At 40.6% G+C, this 27,767-nt stretch overlaps 1 protein-coding gene across 3 annotated transcripts in view; it reads left to right on the plus strand.

The window, feature by feature from the left end:
* The window catches only part of IL22RA1 (interleukin 22 receptor subunit alpha 1), a 43,857-nt gene extending 16,184 nt beyond the window's left edge, over positions 1 to 27,673 (plus strand). Inside the window, exons 6-8 of one of the 3 annotated variants that reach the window (XR_012241667.1) lie at positions 7,362 to 7,483; positions 15,200 to 19,987; positions 20,071 to 27,673. Coding sequence is in view for 1 of the 3 variants with exons in the window: in XM_073615487.1 (XP_073471588.1) it covers positions 7,362 to 7,483; positions 15,200 to 15,880 (803 nt within the window). In the remaining 2 variants the exon portion in view is untranslated. Of the gene's footprint in view, positions 1 to 7,361; positions 7,484 to 15,199 lie in introns of all 3 variants that reach the window. The other 2 variants (XR_012241668.1, XM_073615487.1) reach the window with 2 other exon arrangements.
* The last annotated feature ends 94 nt before the right edge of the window (positions 27,674 to 27,767 follow it).

Here is a 27,767-nt window from a genome sequence, read left to right on the forward strand (position 1 = left end):
GTTAAGAAATTGTTCCTGTGATTTTTGTACTTTGGCTGTAGGTTATCAAAGCCCTCCTGCCTTATTACAGTTTGATTTGATTACCTTTGATTTTAGGTGCATGAGACAAAAAATATATGAGACACATTGCTAAAAAAAATGCTGCATTGGTCATAATGACAGTCACAAACCCTAGGCCTGGCCAGACATTTCAAAATCACCTGACAGTCCTCAGTGCATTTTTCTGCTTGTGCTGGGCTCTGAAAATTAAACAAAATAAAAAAAATAGTAAGAATCTGTTTGGGTTATAGAACAGTACTAGCCCAGCACTAGTCCAACAGCAGCCATACTGCTTCAGAGTTATGTTCTTATAAGACTGCACTGGAAATTCCTTTTTTTTTTCTTTTCTTTAGGAGATCACTGGTACTTAATGCATTTAAAACATAACTACAGGCAAAACTTTTTTTTTTAGTTTTGGATAGAGTGGAGAGGGATTGAAACAATTGTCAGTTTTTATAGCTGTCTGTTGCACCGAGATTCACCCTCTCTATTTGTCCTGTTTACCATTTTCATTGTAAGTGAAAGTATAGGTAAATTTTGGGTTGTCCCCAGAAAAGTAACAGAGGGGAAATCATCCAATGGGGACACTAGTTCTGGTGACGTGGGGAGTGGGACCCCATGTAATGTCCCAAATTTTTAGGGATTGGCTATAACCAGGAAGTGAGAGGAATGTGTGTATATATATATATATATATATATATATATATATATATATATATATATAGTATCTCACAAAAGTGAGTACACCCCTCACATTTTTGTAAATATTTTATTACAGGTATATCTTTCCATGTGATAACACTGAAGAAATTATACTTTTCTACAATGTAAAGTAGTGAATGTACAGCTTGTATAGCAGTGTCAATTTGCTGTCCCCTCAAAATAACTCAACACACAGCCATTAATGTCTAAACCGCAGGAAACAAAGTGAGTACACCCCTAAGTCAAAATGTCCAAATTGGACCCGAAGTGTCAATATTTTATGTGGCCACCATTATTTTCCAGCACTGCCTTAACCCTCTTGGGCATGGCGTTCACCAGAGCTTCACAGGTTGCCACTAGAGTCCTCTTCCACTCCTCCATGATGACATTACGGAGCTTGTGGATATTAGAGACCTTGTGCTCCTCTACCTTCCATTTGAGGATGCGCCACAGATGCTCAATAGGGTTTAGGTCTGGAGACATGCTTAGCCAGTCCATCAACTTTACCTTGAGCTTCTTTAGCAAGGCAGTGGTCATCTTGCTAAATTTACACTGTTGTACAAGCTGTACACTCACTACTTTACATTGTAGCAAAGTGTCATTTCTTCAGTGTTGTCACGTGAAAAGATATAATAAAATATTTACAAAAATGTGAGGGGTGTACTCATTTTTGTGAGATACTGTGTATATATATATAATATATATATATATATATATATATATATACTGTATATATACCAAAAACTATAACTTTTTGTCCACTGACAGATTAAGTGAATAACATTGATTATCTTGTTACAATGGCATCGCACAGTCCATTGGGATATATTAGGCAGCAAGTGAAGGCCAGGAGCACAGAAGAGGGGCCAGAGAAGAGGAGGATCCGGGCTGCTCTGTGCAATTCCACTGCAACAGAGCAGGTAAGTATAACATGACTTTACAATCACGTTAATCCAATCGAGCCTTTGTGGCAATTGCTGGGAAAACAAGTCTGATTCATGGAGTTCCCTCCAAACAACTAAGAGGACTTAAGGAATCTGCTACTGATGGCTTGGTGCCAGATACCACAACGTCCCTTAAGAGGTCTAGTGGCGTCCATGCCTTGACAAGTCAGTGCTGTTTATGGCTGCAAAAAGGGGATCTACTCAGTATTAGGTGGGTGGTCATAAAGCTATGGCCAATCAATATATATATTGTTTAGGACTCTGGGATGGTGTCCTGAAACACTAGTATATTTTTCCCCCTATTTGGGCTGTGGCTCTTTTAAGAGTTAGCGCAAGAGACATTTTTAGTACTCAGAGGTTCTCATCCATGCAGGGTGAGATTTTTCAAGTCTGGGCAGAGAGAAGAGAACAGATTTTCAGTGCTCTCTGCATTGGTATGTCCTCATTAGGGACCTGGCATTTGGCTGTTCAGAGAGACCTTTGGGTGAGAAAAGAACCCCTAAAGCCTGATTACAGGGACTCTAGTCCCGAAGGGGTAAGCCATATGCAAGGGAGTCTTGAAAAGCAGCAGGAAGGAAACAGCAGGTGTCTGTGAAGTAGTGTGGAATGGTTCTCAGCTGTGATTAAGGGTGGACTCCTGGAAACTGAGACTCTGGTGTTGTTAAGCTCCTGCTGCTTGTCTTGTACCCTGAATTTTGTACCCTGAAACAACCCTAAACCCCAGTGTGAGAGTGGCAGTGAGCTATATTGTAAGGTTTTCTTTACACCATGTCTGAGAACTGTTTACTGTACTTTAGCTGAAGAAAGCTTTGTGTTTGTTTTGAGAGACCAGTTATAGCTATTTACTTTTACAAGTGGCATGTTGGTGATCTTGGGCGATCTCAATGTAAAAATATATATATATATTTAAGGTTACACCTATGTTAACTTCACCTTTTTCTTGGAGATGCATGCCTCGCCCAATGCAGAAATGTAGCACTGTTGCATTATTTTCAACCTACAGAAGAGACAAATGCAATGTGTATGTTACTGAATAAACCTGAAAAACATTTTCTAGGTCAGTTAGGTCACCCACTTATCCCCACTCCGTGATGCCTCCCTTCGTGGTATTTGTTTTTTTTTTTTCTTATTAACCTCTATACTAATATTTTTTTTTTAAAGGAGGAGTATGGTAAACAAAAAAAACACACATACTCACCTACATGGCTGCAGCATTGGTCCGATGCTGCAGCTGTCCCCCGCCTGCTCTAATGGCCCGTACATACGATCCGAAAATCAGACGAAAAATACTGCTTTTGACGCAATCGTACGATAATTGGATCGTTAGTACAGAGCTTTCGAGAGCCGATCAGAACAGTTCATCCGATATTATTCGCTCGGAAAAGCACGATCGTACGATTTTCATTTAGTCAGTACAGTTGTCGTCAGAAAATACAATACAAATACACTACAACACATGACATCACTTCTGATTTTTTTTTCTTTCGTACGAGAATTTTCGTGACTTTAGTAACCTATTCAATTTCTACTTGCGAATAGTAAGTGAAAAAAGTCGGACAATCTGTTGTTCGATTTTCGGATCGTGTGTATGGGGCATAAGCCCGAGAACTGTCACCACTCTCTGCTCTGCCACTCACTAGAGCATCAGACAGAAGGGGGGCGGGAGTGGTTGGCTTAAGCTCTCAGCAGCGCACTGAAAGACTGAGCCATCTGCCAATCATGCATCTGGGTGGATCCTGACAGTGGTGACTTCAGTCGACAGCAGGCTTTGGGGTGATTATGGGTCACAGTTCACTCCTGTAACCCACAAGACAAGTATGGCCAAAAGAGCTTTGGCCATTCTTCTCTTTTAAAGTCTTCTTGTGAGTCTGGTGACATCACCCCAGTTTTTTCTCCTGTTGGTGGTGGCCAGAGGGCATTTTTTCCAGGACTGAGCAGTGCTCATATAATGTGTAAGTGCTGCTCAGTCCTGGAGAACTGTGAGCACATTCTACATGAAAACAACATGCTGAGCTCACAAGGAATGACCATAATGATAGAGTGTCATTCTGCCCTGAGAAGGATCTCTAGCACTGGGCCAAGAAGGAAGTTGAGAACAGCACTGGGGCATGGACAGGGTAAGGACAACTTGGCACTTTTATTTTATATACAGGATGTGGAGAGACTTAAAAATAAAGAAAAAATTATTTTTTCTGCTTTAAAATTGCCTCTCTTGGAAGCAATACATATTAATGAACTGAGACAAGGTAATGCTTTGACAAGCGTACTATTTAAGGTGGCTCTAAGATAGCACTATTCCAGAATTCCCCGAAAGTGGAAAGACAGCATTTAGGTTATGTGGTCAATTATCAGAGATCTAGGCATGTGTGTGTGTCTAATAGTGTTGGAAAGGGCAAAAACAAACACTGTACACTTTTAAAGTCAGAGGCACACAAAACTGAACACGTTAAATCTTACTTTTATTGTAATACAAATGTAAATTTAGAGAATAATGTTAGTAGAGTAAGTATAATAATTGTCAGGTATTAGTATGGCCTGTACAATCCCACCTGCTAAGAAAAACAATATTTCAATTATATGGAGTTGATTGGTTGACCCCCATTACAAATAGGGAAGAAAAGCACCGATGCATTTGAAAGAAAGGTGTTTAGGGGAATATATGGGGAAGTGGATGGTTATTCAACCATCCACAGCGATCACAGTGAGTTTTAATGCTGATCATGTAAGTTGTAAATAAATTGATTTTCTAATATTGCACTTGGGTGGCACTTCCCACCTCCTCTTTCTCAGATTTAATGCTGGCTCACTGTGGTAATTGGAGCTGTGTTTTTGTTTGCTAGATAAATGTAGCTTGTCTCACTGTAACCAGTGTGGCTGTAATTGTTGTGTTAGGTAAATTTAGTTGTGCTCACTGTAATCCATGCAGCTGCATTTGACTGTTTCCTCTGCTCTTCAGAGAACTGGAGAACTCTCTGGAACATAGGCTGAAGCAATGCAAATAGCAGAATGAATATTTTTACAGCCCTGGCCAATCCTAGGGAGGATGGCCCTGAAGACTGTTTGGGATACAGAGCTTCTGGTCTCTATTCATTTAGTAGAGAAGCACAGCCTGGACGTCTTGTGCAGTCTGGGGCAGTGCTGCCATGCGCTTGCTGTTCATAAGGCCTCAGGTGGGCGACCTGCGGCCCTGGAACCTGAAGCTATAAAGAGCTGACTGAGGGGCTGTCATTTGAAGATCTAGTTTGGTATCACAGGAGAAAGGTGTTGCATGGATGTTGGAAAGAGGCAACCAACTTTCCATGGATATTTGTACGGACTGCTGAGAGAGAACTTAGATACTTTTGGGCTGCTGCCACTATTCTTGTGCTAGAGAGTCAGCTGTGTGTTTGACCGAAGGGGACGTCGGCTGGGGTTCTGAAAAACTCAGTCTATCTAGTTCTTTGTAAAGGGACTCTGCTCTTGGTGCTCTAAAGAAAGAAGCCTGCTTTTAATTACATCTATTACAAGCCAATTCCACTGTTCGCTATTGCAAGGACTTCTGCTTCAGCTTTACAGGAAGGAGTTTACTGTCTCCAACCTGTACACAGATCTCTTTTTAGAATATTCAACTCAATTCCCTCAAACCGTTCCCAGTTTCTCCAAAAATGTGAGGAAAACAGTGACTGTGAACGTGTCCCTGGCTTTGGGGCATTCTACTGGGAAAAGAAACTGGGCAATTTCCAGCGGCTCCTTTGGAGGTAGCACAACATAATAAGGATCTTTTATGAAGGAAAACAAGATGCTAGACTATCAGCAATCACATGTATTGCTTGTCTAAGAGGGGTTGTTAAATTAAGTGCATGACTAAATATGTTATGAATGTATGATCATATGAGGATCCAGAAAGCAGTGGAAGATTAAATATTGTCTATTAGCCACAGCACGATGATTGAATCTAATCAATGTGGATAGAAAGAAAGCTAGGTATCAAGAAATGATGGGCTATGGCGAAGGTTAGAAAAGAGTGGATCTCGATGACCTGTTGAATTGATGATTTTTGTTTTTTGCATTTAGCTTTGTTATTACTGAATGATAATATTTTAAAGTAAACTTTTAATAGCAAAATTCATATTTAGCACACATTCCTGATACCAAGAGGTTTCTGTGACTAGCCTTTTAACTAAAAAACCCTTTACTGTTGCTCTTCAAAATTGTTTTCGCTTTGTTAGAGGAAACCTGATTTCAAGACTGAACCTTGCCAAAGCCCATACTCCTATCCAATCAAAAGTACCCTAATGTAAGAGCACATGGGCAGCATCTATGCATATTTTTTTTTTTTTAGATGAGAAGATGACATTTCTTCTCAACCTAGAAAAAAGAGAGGCTCCCATCATGTCACACAGAGTGTGATGGTCCCATCCCTAAAATAGGAACAAAGAAGGTAACCCCCTCAAATGGGACTTTAACAGACCATCCACTCAATAATATATAAAAAATATAATCTTTAATAATATAGAATAAGAAACATGTAAAATCTACATATGACAAGAGTGCACAATATGTATCACATGGAAAACAAAACAAAAATAGAAAACTGTACACATGAACATCATACAATGTGAATGCCCTGATGCCCGACGCGTTTCCGGTATGAAGTGTTTAATTACCTTCGTCAGGGGCTGAGGGTTCGAAAAGTTTTTTTACATATATATTGGTTCCAGTCTGATGACTCCATGTATAGGCAGGCACTGAGGATAAAAAGGTCCGTAATGGTATTGCGTGGCTGTCAGACTGTAAATATTGGACAAACTCTAAAGTGCATAATCTCTGCAATATCAACCCTGTAGTCTATGCCAATGTAGTACCCATAGAAATATGGGGGACAACTAGTCACTGGAGCCTGGAATATTAGCTGAGTGACCGAGGGATACGCTCTGGCGTATAGCGTGCTGTGGCATGATCCATCCCAGGCACGGATCAAGCCACAGCACGCTATATGCCAGACCGTAACACTTGCAAGACACATCGCTCCAGGGACATCTGGATATTTATCCCTCGGTCACTCAGCTAATATTCCAGGCTCCAGTGACTATTTCTCCCCCATACTACATTGGTATAGACTACAGGGTTGATATTGCAGACATTATGCACTTTAGAGTTTGTTCAATATTTACAGTCTGACAACCACGCAATACCATTACGGACCTTTTTATCCTCAGTGCCTGCCTGTACATGGAATCATCAGACTGGAACCAATATATATATGTAAAAAAACGTTTTGAAACCCTCAGCCCCTGACGAAGGTAATTGAACACTTCATACCGGAAATGCGTCAGGCATCAGGGCATTCACATTGTATGATGTTCATGTGTACAGTTTTCTGTTTTTGTTTTGTTTTCCATGTGATTCATATTGTGCACTCTTGTCATATGTAGATTTTACATGTTTCTTAGTCTATATTATTAAAGATTATATTTTTTTATATATTATTGAGTGGATGGTCTGTTAAAGTCCAATTTGAGGGGGTTACCTTCTTTGTTTCTTCTCAACCTGGTTCCTGATAAGGAAATTCCAACTTTGCAGCATCAATAGCATTCTAATTGTTTAAGTTTCAGAAATAGATTAAGCTGGATTTATTGTGCAATTCTTTGCCTTCCATGCTCCTATGATTTATGATTTTCTTTTGTTTATTAACAGATCATTCATTGGCCACATTGATAGTCAGTCTCATTACCATTTTTGTTGCTGTGTTGGGTACAGCGATGCTTTACCTCAGCTGTAAATATGTTCGACGCCAAGCAAAAACACCAAGCTCTTTAGTAAGTATCTATGAGGCCACACTAATATTTATTTTAAAAAATAAGGCTAAACATTACATTTCTGAATTTTGCTTTTTTTGGTATTTGAAACCAACTTATTAGCATCTAACTAAATTAGCATCTAACTAAAGAAATTGAATGACTGTTTTAGTAGTGTTTTGCACTGATTCATAGAAAAGCATTTTTGATTGCCGATTCAGATCTGCGTAAATTATGATATGCTAAAGAGTTGACATGTTTATACATGAGTTTTCATTTCTAATTCTTTTATGTGTGCTTGTGTAAATTGTAGAAAGGTTGTAGTTTACTCTGAAATTGTAAAGGTGGTTTGATTTTTGGTCTGGGTAATGTAAACATTTACTTGGTGCGTACTTTTCTCTAAGTATTACACTTTTCTGGTTAAAATGTATGTATAGCCATTTTTTTTTCTTTTGAAGCATAAGTAAACTCACCAGTTAAACTTTGTCTTTCCCAAAGTGCCCAAAAATACCATTCATTGATAGTTTTCACAGCATTCAAAACAAACATATTTCAGTTTGCTTTTTCCCCTATTGACTGGCTCAGTGACTGTAGAAAAGTGCCATAATTGAACCACTTGCCAAGGTGATGTCAAGCACCCACTCTGGCATAAATGCATATTCTCACAAGAATACCAACTAGGAAGTCCGCACCGAAATCTAAGATGGTGCTGGCTTCAGTGGGCAGGAGGGTCCGCAGTATAAAATTGAGCCATGCTAATGAAAGAAATGCTTGAAAACTGGACATAGTAATTATGCTTTTGTGGAAGGGTTAGAACCCCTGGCCCACTTAAGAGATTCACCAGCTCTATTTGATTCATTGACTGTTGTCACCAAAACAAAAAAAAATGATGGGAATTCCAGATGTTTACAGTTGTCTCCAGTGCAAGAATAGAGAGGAAATCTTGCACTCACATTCATTATGGGAACAAATGTTTAAAAGAGGAATTCCCCTTGTTTTGTAGAGATCTATTCTCACATTCTGTTCATCTCCACAACAGGAAGTGAAGATATGTTTCCCCAACTGAGCATATAAAACAAAAACTAATCTGACAGGAGTTTTAAAGCCTATCTCTGGGGAAAACAAACCTCCTCCTTGCAGTTGGACTGCCCCTGCACTGCAAGGGGTAATGCTTGTTGATGTCTAGGGCACTGGAAAAAGCAATTTCACTTACCTGATCTTGTGCTCCCCTGGCAGCAGGCCCTCTCCTCGTTTTCCCTTTGCTTTGAATTGTGAACTATATCTCAGTGTCTTCAAACCCAATGCGGGGCTATGGGACCTGCATTGTATTTAATAATGTAAGAGGACATGCAACCGCTGGAGCGTAGGGGAGTAGAGGCTTCAGTTATAAGACGCAAAAAACGTAAAGTATATCTAAAAATAAAACTTTTTGGGGGAATAGTTAGAATCGCAGATTTTTATTGCTGTTGGTGTCTCCTCTGGGGAGATACACCCCTCAATTTTTTCATTAACAGAACTTATTTAAATCATCTGTGGAATGATATAATGCCTATGGCATTATTTGCTCTAAAGAAGTCACGTTTTGCTCTAAAGAAGTCACGTTTGAAGTCACAAAGTCAGAATGCTGTTAGTTTACTGCTGTTGAATACATCTAAATTCCCCCCCGAGGCAGAGGGTATGTGGACTGAAACGTGTAATTGAAATATGAAAGGATCTTTCATATTTTCATTCAGGAAAGTTCACCTTTACAGAAAATCTGTACAGTGAACCTACACTAAACCCCCCCCCGGTCCCGCTGTACCTGAGGCCGGCGATCACCTGCTAGGAGACATCAGGTCGCTGCTTCACCGGTCCGGAGACATCAGGTCCCGCTTCACCGGTCCGGAGATTTGAAATCCCTGTGGCTTAATCCCCTAAACGTACCTCATAAAGGTACGTATAGGAGGCATTCTAATTGGTCAGCACCATCACACGGCGCCAACCAATCAGGACCCGCCTAGCCTGTCCTTTCAGCGGAGGAGAAGAAGAGAGAAAGCTGCAGGGATTTCAAATCTCTGGACCGGTGAAACGGCAACCCGATGTCTCCTAGCGGGTGAGGGCCGGCCTCAGGTACAGCGGGACGGGGGGGGGGGTTAGTGTAAGTTCACTGTACAGATTTTCTGTAAAGGTGAACTTTCCTAAATGAAAATATGAAAGATCCTTTCATATTTCAGTTACACGTTTCAGTCCACGTACCCTCTGCCTCGGGGGGGAATTTAGATGTATTCAGCAGCAGTAAATTAACAGCATTCTGATGAACAAACGTGACTTCTTTAGAGCAAATAATGCCACAGGCCTTATATCATTCCACAGATGGTTTAAATAAGTTCTGTTAATGAAAAAATTGAGACCGGTGAAACAGCAACCCAATGTCTTCTAGCGGGTGATCACCGGCCTCAGGTACAGCGGTACCAGGGGGGGCTGGGGAGGGGGTCCAGTGTAAGTTCACCTTACAGATTTTCTGTAAAGGTAAACTTACACTTTAAGCTTGTGTTGCCTTGTCATATCATTCCACTGGAGTGCCTTGGCAAAATACCTAAAAAATTGATTCAAATTGTCCAAAAATTGTCAACAAGCCAGCAAGTGGATCAAGTCTGCCACAGGTTTTTGTTGTGCAACATTACAACCTTGGGCCAGCTGCAGGTATCCTAACAACAGATGAAATCATAGTTTAGGAAGGAGGACGTTGGGTGCCTGAGGATGTCCGTGTTTGCCCCTTTTTTGACCAGCACTGGGGTCATGTTAGCTGACTGAAGGAGAGAAATTAAGAAAGAGAAATACTGGAATACTGGTCAGTACCAGTGTGCAAAGATGTATTTGCTTTGTAAAAATAAATCACATCCAATGCTGGGTGTTTTACATGTGTGGGTGCTGTTGCATTATGTAGAAATATTAGTTTAGTTTTTTACATTTTAGAATCTTTTTAAAAGGTGCTTTAACTGAAAAAAACATTCAGAAACACTGTGGTAAAAAATTGTGTTTTGCAAGAACCAATTTTCCTTCTGATCGCTGGCACGTGCTCTGATTGCGAATTCCTCAGCAGGTCAAACGTGTTTTTTGGGCAGGACAGCGGTAGAACTGGTCTTTTTGCATTCAGAACACATTTAGCATTCTACATTTTTCTTTTACAGAGGACAATTAACTTGAAGCTAGAAAGTAATCATTCTTCCATACCAGACACGTCAAACTGGTGGTCTTTTGGGGCCCTCTTGTTCCTTCTTTGTGGCTCTCGGTAGTTCACAAATTTAAACTGAATGAGGCCCCAGCTGTTTTCCTGTTGATGGAGGTTACTTTTCTGAACCTAATTCTGCAGCTCAGTACTTCAGGAACTGTTTTATGGACCCTTTTCTTAGGGATATTATTGATCCTTACCAAAGTGATACCAAAGAAGGTGCAGGCCTCACTAGAAATAATGTGGCCCCCTTGAAGATGTATTTCACTCAGTTTGGCCACTGTTTGATTTGAGCTCACTTGTACAAGGACAACTGTTGAGCCATCCGTTCAACTACTGCCATAGACATGTAGATAAAGTAGTAGCAATACCCTGAATAGGGAAAAGCGAATTGGCCTGGGTTTGGCTTGTGGGATGTTCATTGAACCCATCATAAAGTTTGAAAATTGCAAACTTTAAACTGAACCCTATTAAAGTCTATTTGGAGCGATACTTTAAAATCAAGTTTAACTACTTCCCAATCGGGTCAATTCTGGCACTTCGCTCCTACATGTAAAAAACATATTTTTGTTTGCTAGAAAACTACTCATAACCCCCAAACATTATATATGTTTTTTTTTGCAGAGGCCCTAGGGAATAAAATGGCGGCTGTTGCAACGTTTTATGTCACATGCTATTTGCGCAGCAATTTTTCAAACGCGTTTTTTGGGAAAAAAACTGTTTTGTGAATTAAAAAAAACAAAACACTAAAGTTAGCTCAATTTTTTTGTATAATGTGAAAGATGATGTTACGCCAAGTAAATAGATACCTAACATGTCATGCTTGAAAATTACGCTCGCTCGTGGAATAGTGACAAACTTCGGTACTCAAAAATCTCCATAGGCGACACTTTCAAATTTTATACAGGTTACCTGTTTAGAGTTACAGATGACGTCTTAGTATAGAATTGTTGCTCTCGCTCTAATGCACGCAATGATGCCTCACATATGTGATTTGAATGTCGTTTACATATGTGGGTGCGACGTACTTATGCGTTTGCTTCTGCCTGCAAGCTCATGGGGACGAGGGCGCTTTAAAAAAATTTTTTTTGATTTATACACTTTCCCTTTAAAAACATTTTTTTGATAATTTTTATTCCTATTACAAGGGATGTAAACTGCCACTATGATTGTTCTTACAATCATGAATCCTTGAAGGGAATTGCCGGCTGAAGAGAATGATACCGGGTTGAAGCCTGTAGGTGCAGGCATCATCCCGGTAAAACCACTGAAACGTGAAGATGTCCATGTACGCCCTCCCGGCGGGAAGTGGTTAAAAGGCAAGAGTTTGTCAAAAAAGGGCAAAGGGAGTCGGACACTGTCATCGGGACATGTACCTATAAAAAAACATATATATATATATATTGTAGCGGGTCTTTCTTTTTATGCAGCTGCAAGGGCGACATAGGAAAACATCATGGGGTGGATTTACTAAGGGCACTTCCACACTGGGGTGGTGCCGGCTTTAGTGGTAAAGTGGCGCTAGTTTTAGCGACGCTTTACAGCTGTCATGGTGTCGCATTTTGGCCGCTAGCGGGTCACTTTTAACCCAGCTAGTGGCCGAAGAAAGCGTTAAAAGCGCCCGTGTTGCATCACTGCTGAAGGGCTTTGCAGGCGCTTCGACAGCGCTGCCCATTCATTTCAATGGGCAGGGCGTTTTGGGAGCGGTGTATACACTGCTCCCGCACCGCCCCAAAGATACTGCTCGCAGGACTTTTTTCCGGTCCTGCAAGCGCACCACCCCAGTGTGAAAGCACTCGGGGGGGCATGAGAGGCGCTTTTCAGGTGCTATTTTTAGCACTAAAACTCCTGAAAAGCGCCCCAGTGTGAAAGAGGTCTTAAGGTAAATAAACTATGCACTTACAAGGACAGTTGCACTCTGCAAGTCCAGTTGCTCCAGACCTTAGTAAATGGGTTGAAGCTTCACTTTGCAAAGAATACCCAATCACGTGCAAGGAAATGAGAAAAAAAACTGTATTTTTCTTGCACATGATTGGATGATGTAAGTCAGCAGAGATTTCCCTTATTTAACCACTTCAGCTCCGGAAGGTTTACCCCTTCATGACCAGGCCATTTTTTGCTATACGGCACTGCACTACTTTACCTGACAATTGTGCAGTCGTGCAATGCTGAACCCAAAAAATATATCCTTTTTTTCCACAAATAGAGGTTTCCTTTGGTGGTATTTGATCACCTCTGCGGTTTTTATTTTTTGCGCTATAAACAAAAAAAACCCAACCATTTTGAAAAAAGAAAACTATATTTTTTACTTTCGGCTTTAAAACATATCCAATAAAAACTGTGAAAAATCTCATTTCTACATCAATTTAGGTCAATTTGTATTCTGCTACATAGTTTTGGTAAAAAAAAATCCCAATAAGTGTATATACTGTAGATTGATTTGCGCAAAAGTTATAGCACTTATAAACTATGGGATACTTTTTTTACTAGTAATGGTGCCGATCAGCGACTTATAGTGGGAGTGCAATATTGTGGTGGACAGTTGGGACACTAACTGACACTTTTAACACTTTTTGGGGACCAGTGACACTAATGTACTAATGACACTGGCAGGACAGGGGTCAACATTGGGGGGCGATCAAAGGGTTAAATGTCTGCCTGACCAGTGCTTTGCTACTGTGGGGGAGGAGCTCATACTAGGAGAAGGCATGGATCGGTGCCTCTGCTTAGCAGAGACACAGGATCCATGTCTTCTGTAGTGACAGAACGGCGATCTGCCTTGTTTACATAGGCAAAAGGCCATTCTGCCTGTGTACTAAAGCATCAGCGGGTGCTGGGGGACTCAATGTCTAATTACAGCAGGAGCGGGCTGCCGATGGTGTGTGCGCACTCCCCAAACCCGGAAATGCAGGATCACGTACTAGGTACATGATCCTGCGCAGGAAAGCCGCCTTGCCACTGTATATCTAAAGTATACAGTCGTGAAGCAATTATTAAGCTTTGGAGAAACTGCATCTGCAAATTGCACAGTCTATTTGCCTTTGGTACTTCCTTTTTATTACATGCTTGGGACATGCCTTAAAGCGGTAGTAAAGTCAAAGAAAGAAAAATCTGGTCCCTTGCAAGTTAATGTCATAATGTGCTAGTATGCATTGCAGTCAGTCACCAGCTCTCTGCTCGACTTATCCAGTGCTCACTGGAGCATGGGCTGTGCAGGGGGTGGGAATGGCTGGCTCAGTCTCTCAGTGGTGCGTTGAGAGGCTGAGCCAGCTGCCCCTCAGGCATCTGGATGGATCCTGACAATAAACACAGCTTAGCATTGTATAACAACAATCATTTCTCCCTGCAAACACTCCGTCAGTTATCTCTATCTACTACAAGTCTTCAACACACCCTGACAAAAGCTCAGTAGTAATATTACCTTTCATAGGGAGGGGACTGGTAAATAAGAAAACCTTATTTATTGGCCCTTTTGCCACCTGACCACAGTACCGAGGCCAGGAAGTGCATTATAAGAGACGTGTTGAAATTGATCACGTAACTAGCAAATACAACCTGGTTTTTTTTTCATTTTATGTTTGATAATCAGAGGTCTGGGGTACAGCTGAGTAGCACAATATAAAATGTTGCATTATCTCAGGAATATTTTGTGGCATATGCTATATGTCTGTCAGTTGAGTGTGCAAAACACCTTGTGTAATGCCATGCAGGGTCTGCCAAGTGTGATAGCATTCACTTTTAACATGCCACACACCATAAAAGTTTTCTAAAGACCTGAATGTACAGCATCACTCTTTATTTCATGCTGTAACGGTTTGTAATGTAGAACTGCATGCTAAATAGGGGTCATTCTTTATATTTGGCACTCTCTTGGTTGGTGAAATTTTACCTGCTTCCTATATTGGAGATACAACAGAAAGTGAATGGAAATCTCCCCAAAGTGAGGCGAAATCCCTCCTTTGAGAGTTTTTAAAAGGATAATATTTGTCTGAATCTCATATTTCAAAGACAACGTTGGGATAGCTACTCACTTTGTATCCTAGTGACATATGTTACCAGGACAGGAATAAATTCCCACATTAAGGACACAGACAGAAGTCACACCTGACAGAAGTTCTGACCCTTCCCCACTCTGAAACATAATAATTGATTTAGTTGCACTATAACACTGTAGAATTTGAATATGTTCACCTGGAAGCATAGGCCAGAGACATATAATCTGTGGGTTGGTACCAAAAATTGGACCTTAAAATAATATTTGGGGGCCCTTGGATTATTTTCATTGAAACTCCATCTGCTTGTAATCTTCAAAGAATTATGAATCAAAAAATAAGGTCTCAAAAACTGGGAAAAGTGGGCATCACACAGGGGGGGAAAAAAGGTCTTCTTTGCATTAATTCGTTTAAATGTGTCATTTTCATTGGTCATTGACTAACAATCATAAAGTATGTAAAACATAAATAGAAGTATTAAATGCATTTATAAGAATTTATATGTGATATGTGATTTCTTTCTGTTTAATACAGGACTTTAAAAAGTTTATCAGGATTCCATTACTGATAAAAAGAAAGGAAAAATGCAGTCTTTGTACTATGGGTTTGTCCCAATGGATGCTTCCACTGCCTAATTATTCTGATTTAAATATATATCAGTATCAAGGTGAGGATGTTGAGCAAATACCTTATGTCAGGCAATCTCACACTTCTAACTTCAACACAAACTCTCAATTGCTATCAAATGACTGCTTTGATTTGCAGCAGAAGAACAAAAAAACAGACTTATCGGTTAATTATGTAGGCTTTATTGAAGAAGGTCAGGACAATCATACTCCAGATTTTTCAAACAATACAGTTCCTCAGCTACCTCTGGATAAGGACAGTGGGTCTGTGAATAGGCCAGAAGATGATGGTCTCCTACCAAATAATCACCTCGATCTAACACCAGGATCAACGCCAATTTTTGTAGTGAATGATGCTTGGGAATTTGTGAAACAGGGAGAATGTACAGAAACATTTCCACCAGTTTCACTGTTGGACCTAATATTACCTGGATTTCCAAATGACCACGTAGAAGAAAATGCCTCGGAAAACAGTTTATCAGGACATAGTAGCAGCCACTATAGATTGCAGCAGCCTGTGGAAGATTTACAATTGTCATTTACTAATGGAACCTCTATCTATGAACAACCATATAGGTTACAACATTAACGTAATAATTTATCCATGCAACAGACTTTTAAAGAAGACTAGAGACTTTCAGAATATTTCGAGGGCATTTATTTACTCATGAAATGTCCAGTGGTTTGTCAGACAATGTTGTTGTAAGGTAAATGACAAGAATCACAGTTGTGTAGCACAACGGCACTTTATTTTGCCCACTGATCACTAGCAATATATTCCTGAAGTATGGCGTATTTTTGCAAATGCATATGCTGGAGCAGTACAGCAGTCAAAATATGTAAATCTGGTCAACATAAACCTATATTTAGGCCTGGATCACACTTATGCATTTTTTAGTGCATATTCAGTTTTGCAGAAACACACTACAGTCCATTTAACATGGTGTCCTATGGAACACTTTCTGTAGTGCGAATCTGCAAAATGCAAAAAGCACTAAAAATGCCTAGGTGTGAACCAGGCCTTAAATTTTACCGGCAGACAAACAGTTACACACAATATAAATACATATACGGGAGCTGTTTGTCCTACTAAAAGATGTCCATCTAAGCTTGATATTCGCACTGACCTACTAGGCAGCACATTCAGCCTGGTGACCTGACTTTTTGAAGTGACATTTAAAGCGTTATTAAAGGTTAATTGTTTTAAATTCAATAAGCAAACATGTTATACTCACCTGTTCTGTGCAATGATATTGCACAGAGCAGCCCTGAACCTCTCCTTGTAGGGTCCTCTGCCGGTGCTCCAGGCGCTTCCTCTTCTGTGTCTGCCCCCATAGCAAGCTCTTGGTGGCAGATGTGCAGACTCTATGGGGAAAATTTACTAAAACGGGTGCACACAGACTCTTGTGCAGCTGTGCATAATAACCAATCATCTTCTAAGTTCAACTAAGCTTTGACAATAAAAGCTAGAAGCTTATTGGTTACTATGCACAGCTGTACTAGACTCTGTGCACACCAGTTTTAGTAAATCCCCACCCCTGTGTGTCCATTGATACACACAGTGCTGCTTCTTCAAGTGACAACCTCTGACACAAGTTGTTCCCCAAGTATGAATGTTTTTCTTTCTTTTAATATATTTACCTTTTTCCAAAGTCTACTGATCGATCATGTGACATGCAGGGTCCTCTTCCTTTTCTTATTTTCTCCAGTGGTGGGTGCTTTGTGAAGACACAGAGAGCAGTGGTGATGTGATGTGATGAGGCCATCGCTGCCCTCTGTATGAATACACTATTAATAAAGAGTGCCATGGTGACTCCCCATTAGGTTGCAGGGCCATGACATCCTTCATAGCATGTCCTCAGTCTAATATTATTATTATTTTAATTTTGCTCAGAGTTGAACCTGAAAAATACATTTAAAGTGGTAATAAACCCAAAAGCAAACATTTATTATATTGCAGCCTACTGTTTCTTAGATGTGGTGGCTGCATTCATTTTCTTTTTTTAGTTTTTCATTCACCTGTTTTCACCTGGCGATCCAGCCAGTAAGTCTGTTGTATAAAAAGCTTTTCAGCAGAATGTATCAGTTACAGAGATGAGACAAACCAATTACCATTGACAGGGATGCTTACAATGGTCAGCTTTTATTTATTTATGTAACACCTTTATCCCAAAATGAAAACAAAACTGTTTGCTGTAACTGATTATAAAGTATTAGCTGGAGTTTGTCTTCAATTTGTTAGTGTATTTCAATCTGCTAGTTCATCGAACACTTTCTTCCGCCCAGACTGACAATTCTGCTGTTCAAATGTGCCCCCTGTGCTCCTTCATCCAGAGTGAGGGCACTGTAATACAGAAGGTTTGTTACCGGCCAGATCACCAGGTAAAAAAAAAAGAGGGAAAAAAGCCTAAAACAAGAAAACTGATGCAACCACCATATCTAAGGATTGATAAGCTGCAATATATTGCATTTTTGACTTGGTGTTTAATACTACTTTAAGGATTTTTTTTTTAAATCGATACATAACTGCATTCCTTCTTGTTTTTGTAATATCTACCTGGAGTTCAGCTTTAGCGAAACAACAAGAAGTGGTCAAACCCAAAACTGCTACACAGCGGCTAGCTTCCAATAGACCTTATCCAATACTGAAATGTGTAAATTGACTGTTTCTCTTGTAAATACACAATGTTTTCTATGATGTTATTTATTAATGGCTATAAAGTTTACATAATGTTACTAGGAGACTAAAATATAGGGAAGGAGGGAACTCCTTGTGAGATTCAGGCAGAAGGTCAAATAGGAGCAAATGCAGTGGGGTCACAGGCAGTGAAGTTAAAAAATATTGTATGCGATAACCTGCTCCAGTGACAGTTGCCTCAAAGGGGATTTCCCCTCACTTTGGAAGATTTCCACTGGCTTCCTCTTGGTGTTCTGGAATAAGGGACTTGACAGGTTCTGACTATCCCTTACTATTTAAACTTAAAGTGCTATTAAACCCAAAAACAAAATGGAGTATGTTGCAGCTTACCAATACTTAGATGTGGCATCTGCATTTTTTTTTTGTAGCTTTTTTTTTGCGTTCATTTCACCCGGTCAATGGCGGCTGGTAAAGTTTTGGGATGGGGGGCTTCAGACCCAGCCTTTCTTTTTTGACCCCTCCTGCTTCTCATAAACCCCACCCCTTAAATAATCCACCCATTCCGTCCCCCTGTATTCCACTTGCTTCCACCCATAGTGGCAGGAGTATACAGCTCAGCATCACAAGACAGAGTATATAGCTCAGCCTCACAGATAAGGGTATACAGCTCAGCATTACAAATCAAGGTATACAGCTCAGCCTCACAGATCAGGTTATATAGCTCAGCCTCACAGCTAAAGGTATATAGCTCAGCGTGACACAGATCAGGGTATACAGCTCAGCCTCACAGATCAGGTTATATAGCTCAGCCTCACAGATCAAGGTATATAGCTCAGCATGACACAGATCAGGGTATACAACTCAGCATGACACAGATCAGGGTATACAGCTCAGCCTCACAGATCAAGGTATATAGCTCAGCATGACACAGATCAGGGTATACAACTCAGCATGACACAGATCAGGGTATACAGCTCAGCCTCACAGATCAAGGTATATAGCTCAGCATGACACAAATCAGGGTATACAGCTCAGCATGACACAGATCAAGGTATACAGATCAGCCTTACAGATCAGGGTATACAGCTCAGCCTCACAGATCAGGGTATATAGCTTAGCATGACACAGATCAGGGTATATAGCTCCACATGACACAGATCAGGGTATATAGCTCCACATGACACAGATCAGGGTATATAGCTCAGCATGACATAGATCAGGGTATATAATTTAGCATGACACAGATCAGGGTATACAGTAGAACAGTTCTACTGAGGAAGGCCTGTGATTGGCCGATACGCTTCTAGAAGGGAAGTGCTGATAGTGACGTCCAGCCAGGCACTGTGTATGTGGACACGGCGGTGCTACTCTAGAGGTTTATATGTGATTTTAAACGTTTTTATCTTGTAAGTGCAACTTGTCTGTTTGGGGGCTTTGAATAAATTTGTATACGGAGAACACTATGGTCTCTATACTTATTATTTACATGTCCTGAACTCTCTTTTTTTTGCATTCATTTCACCCGGTCAGTGGCCGCTGGTGAAGTTTTGGGATGGGGGCTCCAGACCCAGCCTTTCTTTTTTGACCCCTCCTGCTTCTCATAAGCCCCGCCCCTTATATAATCCACCCATTCCGTCCCCCTGTATTCCACTTGCTTCCACCCATAGTGTCAGGAGTATACAGCTGAGCATCACAGGACAGAGTATATAGTTCAGCCTCACAGATCAGGGTATACAGCTCAGCATTACAGATCAAGGTATACAGCTCAGCCTCACAGATCAGGTTATATAGCTCAGCCTCACAGATCAAGGTATATAGCTGAGCGTGACACAGATCAGGGTATACAGCTCAGCCTCACAGATCAAGGTATATAGCTCAGCATGACACAGATAAGGGTATACAGCTCAGCATTACAAATCAAGGTATACAGCTCAGCCTCACAGATCAGGTTATATAGCTCAGCCTCACAGCTCAAGGTATATAGCTCAGCGTGACACAGATCAGGGTATACAGCTCAGCCTCACAGATCAGGGTATACAGCTCAGCCTCACAGATCAGGTTATACAGCTCAGCCTCACAGATCAGGGTATACAGCTCAGACTCACAGATCAGGGTATATAGCTTAGCATGACACATATCAGGGTATACAGCTCAGCCTCACAGATCAAGGTATATAGCTCAGCATGACACAGATCAGGGTATACAGATCAGCATGACACAGATCAGGGTATACAGCTCAGCCTCACAGATCAGGGTATACAGCTCAGCCTCACAGATCAGGGTATATAGCTTAGCATGACACAGATCAGGGTATATAGCTCCACATGACACAGATCAGGGTATATAGCTCAGCATGACATAGATCAGGGTTTATAGCTCAGCATGACACAGATCAGGATATATAATTTAGCATGACGCAGACTAGGGTATACAGTAGAACAGTTCTACTGAGGAAGGCCTGTGATTGGCTGATACGCATCTAGAAGGGAAGTGCTGATAGTGACGTCCAGCCACTGTGTATGTGGACACGGCAGTGCTACTCTAGAGGTTTATATGTGATTTTAAAAGTTTTTATCTTGTAAGTGCAACTTGTCTGTTTGGGGGCTTTGAATAAATTTGTATACAGAGAACACTATGGTCTCTATACTTATTATTTACATGTCCTGAACTCATGGAATCTTGAGCCAAGCTGGGAGGTGATTTGTTTCTTTGGATGTTAATGAGCTGAGTTACCATTAAGAAAAGGGCCATCTGGATTATCTACCACTGATTGGGAAGAGGAAGTGAGAGCAAAGAGCTCGTGGGGAGATCCGCATATGAGTTTTGACTCATCTGGGAGGTGAACGCGCATTTTTACTGGCGGTGGTGTGCACTCCTTTTTGAGGATGAACAATCACTGTGGTGGAATTGTGTGGATACACTGATCACAAGAAGAGTTTTTCATGTTTCATTTCTTCATTTTTTCATTTTATGGACTATTCATTTATATGTAGGATTTATTTATTTTAGAGATTTATACTTTATATTTATATATATTTTTACACATAGCGCTACATTTATTTATTTACTATCCAATAGGATTGCCTTGCGCTTTGGCCAATCGGATAACAGGTTTTACGACCTGCCTCCTGATCTGCGGGGAGGAACTTTAGTGTGAAAATAGAGAAAATGTATTCGCTATCCTCACACAATTGGGTGGGATCGGGGCACACTCTCTGCGCCCCTAGCCCACCCTTTTTTGAAGCCTATTAGGGCCTCTGGCTCTAATCGGGTGCTTAAAAAAAAAAAAAAATCCCTGCCCACCCCCACCAAAGGAATTCATGCACCCGGCATCCTGAAAAGGGCCGGCAGCAGGGATAGGGGGGGCGGCAGGAAGGATAGGGGGGTGGCGCCCATGCGCCCTCAATGCACAGGCTGCCACTGCACCCGGTAATCCTGCCAGTAACACACTTCCTGTCCTAGGGTGTCTGCATTATGGATAAAATAGTAGCAGACACCTTTTACAGCAGCATTGTCAGTCTGGGGGTTCCGGAGGGTAAGACTAGCAGATTTAGATGGACTTGAAGCTGATCTCCATTCTTTTTGGGGTAAATGTTTTGCATAAATTAACAACAGCAGACCATTATAAGTACCTCTGTCAGTGGTAAATGGTTTCTCTCAACCCTTTAACTGCCACTTTTACTGGGCAGCTTGGTCTGTTAAAGGAAGATGAAAAATAACATGCTTACTGGCTTGATCACTAGGTAAAAATAAATAAAAAAAGGCTTAACCACTTCAGCCCCAGAAGGTTTCACCCCCTTCCTGACCACAAAATTTGACCTGACAATTGCGCGTTCGTGCGACGCTGTACCCATACATTATTTATGTCCTTTTTTCCCACAAACAGAGCTTTCTTTTGGTGGTATTTGATCACCTCTGCAGTTTTTATTTTTTGCACTATAAGCAAAAAAAGATTGAAAATTTTGAAAAAAAAAGTATATTTTTTACTTTCTGCTATAAAACACATCCAATAAATAAAATTTCTTCATCAATTTAGGCCAATATGTATTCTGTTACATATTTTTGGTTAAAAAAAAATCCCAATAAGCATATATTGATTGTTTTGCACAAAAGCTATCACATCTACAAACTATGAAACTATGGGATAGATTTATGGACTTTTTTATTATATATATATATATATATATATATATATATATATATATATATATATATATATATATAATATATTTTTTACTAGTAATGGTGGCGATCAGCGATTTTTAGCAGGACTGCAACATTGTGGCGGACAAATCTGACATTTAGTGACACTTTCTGGGGACCAGTGACACCAATACAGTGATCAGTGCTAAAAAAATGCACTGTCACTGTATAAATGACACTGGCAGGCAAAGGGTTAACATCAGGGACGATCAAAGGGTTAAGTGTGCTCCTAGGGAGTGCTTTTTAACTGTGTGGGGATGGACTGACCGGAGGACTAGCAGGAACATAAGATCTCCATCTTGTCCCCTTGTAAAACAGGGATCTGCCTTGTTTACATAGGCAGATCGCCGTTCTGCCTCTCCCTGGGATGATCGCTAGTGGCTGGAGGACATCAGGTCCATCGGACCTGTTGATTGACATCCCCGCTAGCTAATCATGGTGCAATCGCGCCTCCTGCGGTGCGATGGTGCCATCTAGTGGCTATTGAACGAAACGACGTACAGGTATGTCGTTTCCCGCAATAGCGCCACATTGCCGCATTAAATACATGGTGGCTGGTCGGCAAGTAGTTAAATTAACACAAACAAAAATTTTCCAAAAACATCAATAAAAGTGTCATATCATTTTGCAGTGAAGTAACAGTGCTACTATACATATACGTGAAATCCTAGATAATCTTCCACAGAAAGCACATTGTATAGTAGTAAAATAAAAAAAAAAACAAAAAAAAAACTGAAATAAACTCCTTAGTATACAAATCAATCGATATAGTGTGTGAAAAATATACAAAGACCATCCGTTCAACAGCAATTGTGTATCAGGAAACCATCACCAAACACCTCCGTTTGCAATGCCTGCTCACCTTAGATTTCAACCCATTACAGGTTATATTTCTCCTTTTATATGGTAATAGACTGGTGTGGTTCCACTCAGGTATTTACTCCTCATCCGCTGGTTAACACTCTGCTGGGGAATGACTGCTCATAATTTAAAAGAATAGGCTTATAGCGTAGTATAACAACAAAACCTGGGGAATGCCCAGGAAAAAATTCCAAGCCTACTTACCACCAGCTCGCAGACAACCAATTGACCTGTCTAACAGTACGCGTTAAAAACAGGGGTTCAGTCCGCACGCATCTGCAAACGCATGCGTAAGCCACAGAGCCACGTCACGGCACCCTGTAATCTGTGGTCCTAACACTAAAATTTAGGTGTCCCCACAGTGGAGGCACATGCATTCTAATGGATAAGTGAGGGCAGGTGGACTGAAGGGAGCCCACCCCTTCTTAAAGGTAAAGGACACACCAAACACCCAGCAGGTAGCACAATGGCTGCAAAGGTGCTGGTGCGTTGCTGGACCAATACACACACCCACGTGATTGCAAAAATCTTGCCACGATGTCTTAATAAGATTAGGAACACTTACAAATAAAGTACTTGCCAAAACGCATGCAAAAAACAGCCCTTGGAACGGTAAATCTCCTTCTCACCGCAATACTTCAATGTTTCGTAGACACTGGAAGTGATGTCACTGGCTCCGCCTGATGCGTTGCGTCACTTGTCACAAGACTTCTTAGCTACCCTTCTATTAGTGCACACTCAAATGAATTGGCTGTCTCCACAAAGTGCACATTGACCCATGACTTAGCACACAGTAATTCATGTGCCCTATCACTTTGCATTGACTGCACAGTCTGAACAGTAAGAGCTCATTCAGACCAGCCTTGTCTGTTGCAGTTAGTTAAAGCAGACCTTCAGTCATTTTTTCAACTTTCAATCTATTAAATCTTCTGCCCTTGTTATTTTAACTTTGGATAGTAAAACATTTTTTTCTGCCAGTAAATATCTTTTATAGCCCACTTCCTGTTTCTTGTCTGGTAATAAGCCTAGCCCCCCGCTGAGACCACAGCCTGCGGAAGGGAATTCCATATCATTGCTGCTCTTACAGTAAAGAACCCTCTACGTAGTTTAAGGTTAAACCTCTTTTCTTCTAATTTTAATGAGTGGCCATGAGTCTTGTTAAACTCCCTTCCTCAAAAAAGTTTTATCCCTATTGTGGGGTCACCAGTACGGTATTTGTATATTGAAATCATATCCCCTCTCAAGTGTCTCTTCTCCAGAGAGAATAAATTCAGTGCTCGCAACCATTCCTCATAACTTTCTTTGTACTCTCTCCATTTCCAGTACATCCTTTCTGAGGACTGGTGCCCAGAAATGGACAGCATACTCTAGGTGCGACCGGACCAGAGTCTTGTAAAGCGGGAATTATCGTTTTATCGAATTATCAAATTATCGTTTTATCTCTGGAATTAATCCCCTTTTTTTTTTTTCAAATATTGATTTTATTAAGTTTTTCAACACAGAAATACAGAAATACAGAGCAACTGCAGTTATGATAGCCAATATAATGTTACATGTGGGCTTTCCGTCCCTTTGCTATCTGCAATGCAGAATACATAAAACTGTAACAACTGACCGGTCCAGCAATATTGCTTTAATACAAATTGAGAATAAATTTCTTGATCTTGTTTGCTAGCATATATGGTATCATCTTGATTAAGTTCCATGTCCTCCAGACTTTAGAGTGTTTTTCTTGTTTGTTTTGTGCTGTATGCACCAGATCCTCTAGTTTCTTAAGATCCTCCACTTTACACAACCACAATCCAATGGATGGAGGTGTGTTGTTTTCATGTAGCAGGGATGCAAGATTTTGCTGCATTGAGCAAGTGTCGCACAATGGATTTTAATTCTTTTTAACGCATGCCAATATTCTGTTTGCTTTGTTAGCAGCAGCTTGGCATTGCATGCCATTGCCGAGCCTATCATCTACTAGGACCCCCAGGTCCTTTTCCATCCTAGATTCCCCCAGAGGTTCTCCCCCCAGTGTATAGATTGCATTCATATTTTTGCCACCCAAATGCATTATTTTACATTTTTCTACATTGAACCTCATTTGCCATGTAGTCGCCCACCCCATTAATTTGTTCAGATCTTTTTGCAAGGTTTCCACATCTTGCGGAGAAGTTATTGCCCTGATTAGCTTAGTATCGTTCGCAAATACAGAGATTGAGCTGTTTACCCCATCCTCCAGGTTGTTTATGAACAAAATAAATAGGATTGGTCCCAGCACAGAACCCTGGGGGACCCCACTACCCACCCCTGACCATTCTGAGTACTCCCCATTTATCACCACCCTCTGAATACGCCCTTGTAGCCAGTTTTCAATCCATGTACTCACCCTATGGTCCATGCCAACGCACCTTATTTTGTACAGTAAACGTTTATGGGGAACTGTGTCAAATGCTTTTGCAAAATCCAGATACATCACGTCTACGGGCCTTCCTTTATCTAGATGGCAGCTCACCTCCTCATAGAAGGCTAATAGATTGGTTTGGTAAGAACATTTCTTCATGAATCCATGCTGATTACTGCTAATGATATCGTTCTCATTACTAAATCTTGTTACATATTCACAAGTTACGTATTACAGTAATTTAACCAGCATAAGCACTTGTTTTAGCATATGTAAATGGCGTTCAACCCACACATGTGAGGTATTGCCACAAATGTTAGAGCGAAAGCAATAATTCTAGCTCTAGACCTCCTCTGTAACTCTAAACATGTGACCGTTAAAATTGTTTTAAAGCATCACCTATGGAGATTTTTAAGTCCTGAAGTTTGGTGCCATTCCACGAGTGTGTGCAATTTTAAAGCATGTTAGGTATCTTTACTCGGCATAAAATCATCTTTCACATTATACAAAAAAAACGGGCTAACTTTAGTGTTTTTTTAATTTTATTCATGAAACAGTTTTTTTTCTTTTAAACGCGTTTGAAAAAAACAACCACTGTTTTATTCCCTAGGGTGTCTGATAAAAATATATATATAATGTTTGGGGGTTTTGAGTAATTTTTGGGCAAAAAAATGCACTCATGTACTCACTTGTCAGGTCCCCTCCCACTGTCCAATATGCCTCCCTACTGGACCAGTGGAGAACAATCAGAGGAAGCTAAGCTGCACCTGAGTATAATGAGCAGACCTAACCAATAGATCCTGCTCCCTGGTAGGCAGAAAGTTTTACCTGACCATCTTCCTGGTAGGCAGAAAGACCAAAACTATACTCTCTTCTAGCACCTACCTAGGAGGGTGCTACAGTTATTTGGATCCTTTTTAATCATAATGATAACAGAAATCATCCAAATGGCCCTGATCTAAAACTCTCTAAAGTTTACACTCCCTGGAATGTTTGGCCTTGGTACAGAAATACAAGGTGACACACACAGAGGTTAAAATGTAAATTAAAGGTTAATTTCCCACATCTGTGACTTTTTAAATTGCAATTAGTGTCTATATATAAATAGTCAATGAGTTTGTTAGCTCTCATGTGGATGCACTGAGCAACTATATACTGCTGAGACATGGGGAGCAGAAAAGAATTGTCAAACGACCTGCATAACAAGGTAATGGAACTTTATAAGAATGGAAAATGGTATAAAAAGATATCCAAAGCCTTGAATATGCCAGTCAGTACTGTTTATTAAGAAGTAGAAAATCCAGGGTTCTCTTGATACCATGCTAGGGTCAGGTGGACCAATAAAGATTGCAGCCAAAACTGCCAAAAGAATTGTTCAGGATACAAAGAAAACCCCACAGGTAACCTCAGGAGAAATACAGGCTGCTCTGGAAAAGACAGTTATTTCAAGGACACAATACGACAACACTTGAACAAAATGAGCTGCATGATCGAGTTGCCAGAAAGAACCTTTTAGTGTGCCAGTACCACAAAAAAGCCCAGTTACTATATGCTCCACAAAACCTTGACATGCCTCACAGCTTCTGGCACACTGTAATCTGGATTAACAAGACCAAAATAGAGCCTTATGGTCACAACTATAAGGGTTATGTTTGCAGAAGAATAATAATATACCCACTGTGAAGCATGGTGATGGCTGATTGATGTTTTGGGGTGTGTGAGCTCTAAAGGCACAGGGAATCTTGTAAAAATAAATGGCAAGATGAATGTATATTATCAGAAAATACTGGTAGACAATTTGCATTCTTATGCACAAAAGCTGCGCATGGAATGCTCTTGGATTTTACAGCACGTCAGTGAGCCTAAGCACAAGGCCAAGTTGACCCTCCAGTTGTCACAGCAGAAATAGATGGAGTTTCTGGAGTGGCCATCACAGTCTCCTGACGTTAATATCATCAAGCCACTCTAGGGAGAGCTCAAACATGCGGTTCATGCAAGTTGGCTAAAGACTTTGCATGACCTAGAGGCATTTAGCCAAGATGAATTGGCAGCTATACCACCTGCAAGAATTTGGGGCCTCATAGACAACTTTTACAAAAGACTGCACACTGTCATTGATGCTAAATGGGGCAATACACAGTATTTACACCTAAGGGTATGCTTCTGAACAGGGGTTGATTCATTTTTTCTCTTGTTGCCATGTTTTGTTTTATGATTGTGCTATTCTGTTATGACCTACAGTTCAATATGAATCCCATAAGAAATAAAAGAAATGTGTTTTGCCCGCTCACTCGTGTTTTCTTTATAAATGGTACATACTGTATATTACCAATTCTCCAAGGGTATGCAAACTTTTGAGCACAATTGTATCTCCAACCTTGC

This window comes from Aquarana catesbeiana, linkage group LG02 (genome assembly GCF_042186555.1).
Source record: "Aquarana catesbeiana isolate 2022-GZ linkage group LG02, ASM4218655v1, whole genome shotgun sequence".
NCBI lineage: Eukaryota > Metazoa > Chordata > Amphibia > Anura > Ranidae > Aquarana > Aquarana catesbeiana.